At 41.5% G+C, this 7,615-nt stretch overlaps 1 protein-coding gene across 7 annotated transcripts in view; it reads left to right on the plus strand.

Moving 5' to 3' along the window:
• LOC111960306 (leucine-rich repeats and calponin homology (CH) domain containing 4) overlaps window positions 1-7,615 on the plus strand; it is a 75,129-nt gene that overhangs the window by 25,448 nt on the left and 42,066 nt on the right. For all 7 annotated transcript variants that reach the window (XR_011475045.1, XR_011475044.1, XR_011475043.1 and 4 more), the window contains exon 10: window positions 473-631. Coding sequence is in view for 4 of the 7 variants with exons in the window: in XM_023982257.2 (XP_023838025.1) it covers window positions 473-631 (159 nt within the window). In the remaining 3 variants the exon portion in view is untranslated. The remainder of the gene's footprint in view (window positions 1-472; window positions 632-7,615) is intronic.

Below are 7,615 nucleotides of genomic sequence, written 5' to 3' on the forward strand. Positions count from 1 at the left end.
GACCACAACAATTCAGCTTACTTACTTACTACAGTTTGTTCATTTTGGTGACTGGGTGATTGATGAGTGATTTACATTGAGGGTGAGGGTGCTGCATTCACACAGAGGGTTCCAACTGTTTGCCTCTGGTGGTTGGCTGCAGTGGTTAAATTGTGGATTGAAGAGTCATGGGTTGGAGTCCTGTGACTGTGAGAAGCTTCTGTTAGCAGGACATTGACACGATTATCTGACATCAAGCCACTCCAACCAACCGTCAATAGGAGGCTATGTTGACGCATAACAAAATATGACATCATCATAGAATGTTTGGTGTTTGCCATCAGTCTCATCTGTAACAGACACATGTTTTTGTCACCTATCACTCTCCCTTTTTCTTTTCTCTCTCTCTTTCTTTCTTTCTTTCTTTCTTTCTTTCTTTCTTTCTTTCTTTCTTTCTTTCTTTCTTTCTTTCTTTCTTTCTCTTCCCCCCCAGGACTAGTATCAGTGTGGAGGTAGGGGGCTGTGGAGGTAGGCCCCTGTCCCCCTCCAGTGTCACCCTGGAGGAGAGAAGGAGACCAGGCACCCTGCTCATCTGGCAAGAGAGGGAGAGGGCCCAGCAGCAGAAGAGAGACCACCTGGCCAGAGACAACAGGTTAGTAGAGGGAGCAAGTGAGTTTTATCATCCTTTGTACAATGGAAGGTTTGAGGCTGCACACAAAGCAATATACAGTTGCAGTCAAATATATTGGCACCCTTTAATGATTTCCATATTTCTTTTCAAATAAATTGAAATTTAGAACTTTTGGTGTTTACATGTGGATTTTTCACTTTAAAGTAATGGCCTGGATAGAAATCCAGGGCTTAAAAACAAAGGTGTCATTGTATGCTGACGATTCATGTTCTCTTTTAAATCAGCAATTTCGGGTCTTTGCACAGCCTCAGAGGATCTAGATAATTTTTCTAACCTTTCTGGATTAAAACSGAATTATGTGTGCACAATATTACGTATTGGATCTCTAATAAATATAACTTTTACATTTACCGTATAGTTTACCAATATAATGGTCTGATGGTGAAGTGGACATACTCTGTATTCATATCCCGAAAGAAAGAAATGATCTCAGTGCAATACATTTGAATAGAAAGTTAGCCAAATTAGATAAGATTTTGCTACCATGGAATGGATAACACCTGTTTATTTGTGGAAAAATCACCCTGATTTAACTTTTTAGTCATATTCCAGTTTACCTAATTACTGATGGCCCTGCCTACACCAAACAACTTGTTTTTTAAATTATATGAGCAAAAGAATGTTCAACTTTATTTGGAACGGCAAGCCAGACAAAATTAAATGGGCCTATTTATATAATGAATCTGAAATCAGCTATGCTAACATAATTGCAAAAGGGTTTTCTAGTGATCAATTAGCCTTTTAAAATGATAAACTTGGATTAGCTAACAACGTGCAATTGGAACATAGGAGTGATGGTTGCTGATAATGGGCCTCTGTACGCTTATGTAGATATTCCATAAAAAATCTGCCGTTTCCAGCTACAAAAGTCATTTACAAAATGAACAATGTCTACACTGTATTTCGGATCAATTTGATGTTATTTTCATGGACAAAAAATAGGCTTTTCTTTCAAAAACAAGGACATTTCTAAGTGACCCCAAACTTTTGAATGGTAGTTTATGGAGCTTGTTTTTGGTCTCAGGTTCAGGAATGGCTTAAAAAAATTCAACATTTACTTGGAGCTAACTCTGCAAATAGTACTGATGGGTGATTTGGTAAGACATAGTCAATCAATCAATAATAATAATCTTAGCAAAGGTGTTTACATTGCATTTGGAAAGTATTCAGACCCCTTGACTTTTTTCACATTTTGTTACGTTACAGCCTTATTCTAAAATTMATTAAATAGTTTATTTCTCATCAATCCACACACAACCCCATAATGACAAAGCAAAAACAGGTTTATAGAAATGTTTGCTAATTTATTTATTTTTAAAAAGTAAAACTGAAATAAGACATTTACATAAGTATTCAGACCATTTAACTCAGTACTTTGTTGAAGCACCTTTGGCAGCAATTACAGCCTCGTCTTCTTGGGTATGACGCTACAAGCTTGGCACACCTGTATTTGGGGAGTTTCTCCCATCCTCTCGAACTCTGTCAGGTTGGATGGGGAGTGTCACTGAACAGCTATTTTCAGGTCTCTCCAGAGATGTTAGATCTGGTTCAAGTCCGGGTTTCCTGCTGGGCCACTCAAGGATAGGTCTGTTGCAGTGACCGTATGACCGCCACACTGGTGGTCACAGGTCAAGAACGCAGTCAAATTCCATGCGACCGTTTAGTCACGGTAATTAGGCTTCTCCAAGCTCTGATGCTGCTGATGGTCATTAGTAGCGTACCAAACTTGCTAATTGCCTGGTACTCAGCACTCTATTGTCAAATCAAATTGTATTTGTCACATGCGCCGAATACAACAACCTTACAGTGAAATGCTTTCTTACAAGCCCTTAACCAACAATACAGTTTTAAGTTCAGGAGTCTCATGGCTTGGGGGTAGAAGCTGTTAACCTGTTAGTGTGTAGGGCGCGCTATTTTCACTTTGGGAAGAAATCGTGCCCAATTTAAACGGCCTCGTACTCTATTCTAGATCGTACAATATGCATATTATTATTACTATTGGATAGAAAACACTCTCAAGTTTCTAAAACCGTTTGAATTATATCTGTGAGTGAAACAGAACTCATTTGGCAGCAAACTTCCAGACAGGAAGTGAAAAATCTGAAAACGATGCTCTGTTCCAGGGCCTGCCTATTGAATTGCTTTATATTTATGGATTTGCATGCACTGCATACGCCTTCCACTAGATGTCAACAGGCAGTGAAGTTGAATGGGTGTCTAGCTTGATCTAGATCGAACAAGAGCTCTTGGAATGACTCCACAATCCTTTCTCTACCTAGGCGCGGAAGACCTTCCGATTTGTCTTCTGATAAGCGTTCGTATACACGGCTAATATCTCCGGTTTTTTATTTATACATATTAGAAAAAACTCATAAAGTAGGTTTTTTCAACCGAGTTTCATAAGTTTATTTAACGTTTAATGGTCTTTGAGTTTCCGTTCTATGCGTCGAGAGGAGATGGACATGTTCTCGCGCACACTGGCTAGCTAAGGTTGCTAATTCGACAGAGAGAGGACATTCAAAACCAAACAACGATTTATTCTGGACAAAGGACTCTTGTACAAGATTCTGATGGAAGCTCAGCAAAAGTAAGAGCATATTATGATGTTATTTTCTGTATTCTGTGGAAAATGTTTAGTCCTATTATCCGCACTCTTTGCGGGCGCTGTCTCGCTATACGTAAGCTGTTTGTTATGTAAAGTTCATTTAAAAAAAATCTAACACGGCGGTTGCATTAAGAACTTTGTATCTTTCATTTGCTATCCAACATGTATTTTTTAGTGATTTATGATGAGTTATTTGGTTCAGATTAGGTGAGTGTCAGAAATATATCCGGACATTCTGGAAAAAGTTGCTACATTTTCACAATGTATAACCACGGTTTTCAGCTCTAAATATGCACATTTTCGAACAAAACATAAATTTTTGTGTAACATGATGTTATAAGACTGTCATCTGATGAAGTTGTCCAAAGGTTAGTGATTTATTTTATATTTATTGCTTTTTTTGCTAAAGCTATCTTTGCGGTGAATAAATGCGGTTGGTGTGTTTGGCTTTGTGGTAAGCTATAAATTTCTATATTGTGTTTTCGCTGTTAAACACTTAAAAAATCGGAAATATTGGCTGGATTCACAAGATGTTTATCTTTCATTTGCTGTATTGGACTTGTTAATTGTGGAAGTTAAATATTTCAAAAAAATATTTTTTTGAATTTCGCGAGGAATGTTGTGGGTGTTCCGCTAGCGGAACCCCGGCGAGAATTAAGAAGCCTTTTGGACCTAGACTTGGTGCTCCGGTACCGCTTGCCGTGCGGTAGCAGAGACAACAGTCTTGACTAGGCTGAAGTCTGACCATTTTAGGGCCTTCCTCTGACACCGCCTGGTATAGACGTCCTGGTACACGACGCTTGCCCCAGTGACTGGGGCTCTTGAGTCGCAGCGGTCTAAGGCATTGCATCTCAGTGCTTGAGGCGTTAGTACAAACACCTTGGTTCAATCCAGGCTGTATCACAACCGGCCGTGATTGGGAGTCCCATAGGGCGACGCACAATTGGTCCAGCGTCGTCCCGGTTGGCCAGTGTGGCCATCATTGTAAATAAGAATTTGTTATTAACTGACTTGCCTAGTTAAAAAAAATAAAATTACTGGCCGAGCAGTTGCCATACCAGGCAGTGATGCAACCAGTCAGGATGCTCCGATGGTGCATCTGTATAACTTTTGAGGATCTGAGAACCCATGCCAAATCTTTTCAGTCTCCTGAGGGGAATAGGCTTTGTCTTTCTCTCTCATGACTGTCTTGATGTGTTTGGACCATGATCGTTGTGGTGATGTGGACACCAAGGAACTTGAAGCTCTCAACCTGCTCCACTACAGCCCCATAGATGAGAATAGGGGCATGCTCGATCCTCCTTTTCCTGTAGTCCACAATCATCTCCTTTGTCTTGATCACGTTGAGGGAGAGGTTGTTGTCCTGGCACCACGCAGCCAGGTCTCTGACCTCCTCCCTATAGACTGTCTCATCGTTGTCGGTGATCAGGCCTACCACTTGTGCCATCGGCAAACTTGATGATGGTGTTGGAGTCGTGCCTGGAGGGGACTGAGTACGCACCCCTGATGGTCCCCTGTGTTGAGGATCAGCGTGGGGGATGTGTTGTTACCTACCCTTACCACCTGGGGGTGGCCCGTCAGGATGTCCAGGATCCAGTTGAGGGAGGTGTTTAGTTCGAGTCCTTAGCTTAGTGATGAGCTTTGAGGGCACTATGGTGTTGAACGCTGAGCTGTAGTCAATGAATAGCATTCCCACACAAGTGTATATTTTGTCCAAGTGGGAAAGGGCAGTGTGGAGTGCAAAGGAGATTGCATCATCTGTGAATCTGTTAGGGCGGTATGCAAGTTGATCTAGGATTGCAGGGATAATGGTGTTGATGTGAGCCGTGACCAGCCTTTCAAAGCACTTCATGGCTACAGACGTGAGTGCTACGGGTCGGTAATCATTTAGGCAGTTTACCTGAGTGTTCTTGGGCACAGGGACTATTGTGGTAAGCTTGACATATGTAGGTATTACAGACTGTCAGGGACAGGTTGAAATTGTCAGTGAAGACACTTGCCAGTTGGTCACTGCATGCCGGAGGACACGTCCTGGTAATCCGTCTGGCCCTGCGGCCTTGTGAATATTGACCTGTTTAACTTTTTTCGGCTCATTAGGACGCTAGCGTCCCACCTCGACAACATCCGGTGAAATTGCAGAGCACGAAATTCAAAAAACAAAAGTAGTAATATTAAAGATTCATAGAAATACWAGTGTTATACACCATTCTTTAGCTTAGAATCTTGGTAATCGATCTGCTGAGTCCGATTTACAATAGGCTTTACGGCGACAGCATAGCATTTGATCGTCTGAGGACAGCGCCTCACCCACTTCCTGCAATAACATGAATTCATAACCTGCACAGATGTCACAAAACTCAAAAATAGTGATAAAATAAATCACTTACCTTTGAAGATCTTCATCTTTTTGCAATCCAAAGGGTCCCAGTTATAAAATGAATGGTCGTTTTGTTCGATAAAGTCCTTTATATCCCAAAATCACAGTTTATTTGGCGCATTTGATTCAGAAATCCACCTGTTCCAACTCGCCCAACATGCCTAAAAAGGAATCTAAAAAGTTACCTGTAAAGTTCGTCCAAACAATTCAAACAACGTTTCTAATCCAACTCAGGTACCCTAATATGTAAATAATCGATAAAATTTAAGACGGAATATACGGTGTTCAATACCGGAGAAAAAGAACGCGGAGCGCGCACTCATTCACGCGTGCCTAAAGACTAGAGTCCTTCTGAGGGATACTTTGAAAGAATACGAATACTTCATTTTTTCTAAAAACAAGCTTGAAACAATTTCTAAAGACTGTTGACATCTACTGGAAACAATAGGAACTGCAATCGGGGTCCTAATTATTAGACTTTCCCATAGAAAAGCATTAAAGTCCAATGTATTCCTGGATGGATTGTCCACAGAGTTTTGCCTGCCAAATCAGTTCTGTTAAACTCAGACATTATTWWTTTWWTTTTTTTWACTTTAGAGTTTTTTCTATCCAAAACAACCATGCATATGCATATCGTAGCTTTTGGGCCTGAGTAACAGGCAGTTTACTTTGGGCACCTCAGTCATCCAAACTTCCGAATACTGCCCCCTAGCCTTAGAAAGCTAAAGGTCTTACTCACATTGGCTACGGAGAGTGTGATCACACAGTCGTCCAGAACAGCTGATTCTTTAATGCATGTTTTTCAGTGTTGCTTGCCTCGAAGCGAGCACAGATGTAATTTAGCTTGTCTGGTAGGCTTGTGTCACTTGGCAGCTTGCGTCTGTGCTTCCCTTCGTAGTTTGTAATAGTTTGCAAGCCCTGCCACATCTGATGAGCGTCGGAGCCAGTGTAGTACGATTCAATCTTAGTCCTGTATTAACGCTTTGCCTGTTTGATGGTTCGTTGGAGGGCATAGCGGGATTTCTAATAAACTTCTGGGTCAGAGTCCCACTGCTTGAAAGCAGCAGCTCTACCCTTTAGCTCACTGTGGATGTTGCCTGTAATCCATGGCTTCTGTTTGGGGTACGTACGTACAGTCACTGTGGGGACGATGTCAAATCAAATTTTATTTGTCACATACACATGGTTAGCAGATGTTAATGCGAGTGTAGCGAAATGCTTGTGCTTCTAGTTCCGACAATGCAGTAATAACCAACAAGTAATCTAACAGGAGAGATTTTGGGGATTGCTGGTTTATTGGCTTGCCGGAGAGAATAGTACACTTGTTTGTATTCCGGTGCATGTTTCGGTCACCTTGCCCTGGTTAAAGCAGTGTTTGACGCTTTCAGTTTCACGCGAAATGCTGCCATCAATCCCACGGTTTCTGGTTTGTGGAAATGTTTTAATCGTTGCTGTGGGTAGACATCGTTTGTAATGCCTTTTAATGAACTCGCTCACGAATCAGCGTATTCGTCATATTGTTGTTGAACGCAATGCGGAACATATAAGTCACGCTGATCGAAGCAGTCTTGAAGCGTGAATCAGATTGGTCGGACCAGGTTTGAACATGACCTGAGCGAGGGAGCTTGTTGTTTTAGTTTTCTGTTTTGTAGGCTGGAAGCAACAAAATGGAGTCGTGGTCAGCTTTTCCGAAAGGAAGGGCGGGGGAGGGCCTTTATATGCGTCGTGGAAGTATAGTAAATAAAATGATCCAAGGTTTTAGCCAGCCCCTGGTAGACAAATCGATATGCTGATAGATATTTAGGGAGTTTTGTTTCAGATTAACCTGTATTAAAATCGCCCAGCTATGATGAATGCAGCCTCAGGGTGTGTGGTTTCCAGTTTACAAAGAGTCAGATAAAGTTCGTTCAGGGCGCATCGATGTGTCTGCTTGGGGGGGAATATATAGCGGTGTGATTATAAT

This window comes from Salvelinus sp. IW2-2015, linkage group LG37, assembly GCF_002910315.2.
Source record: "Salvelinus sp. IW2-2015 linkage group LG37, ASM291031v2, whole genome shotgun sequence".
Taxonomy (NCBI): Eukaryota; Metazoa; Chordata; class Actinopteri; order Salmoniformes; family Salmonidae; genus Salvelinus; species Salvelinus sp. IW2-2015.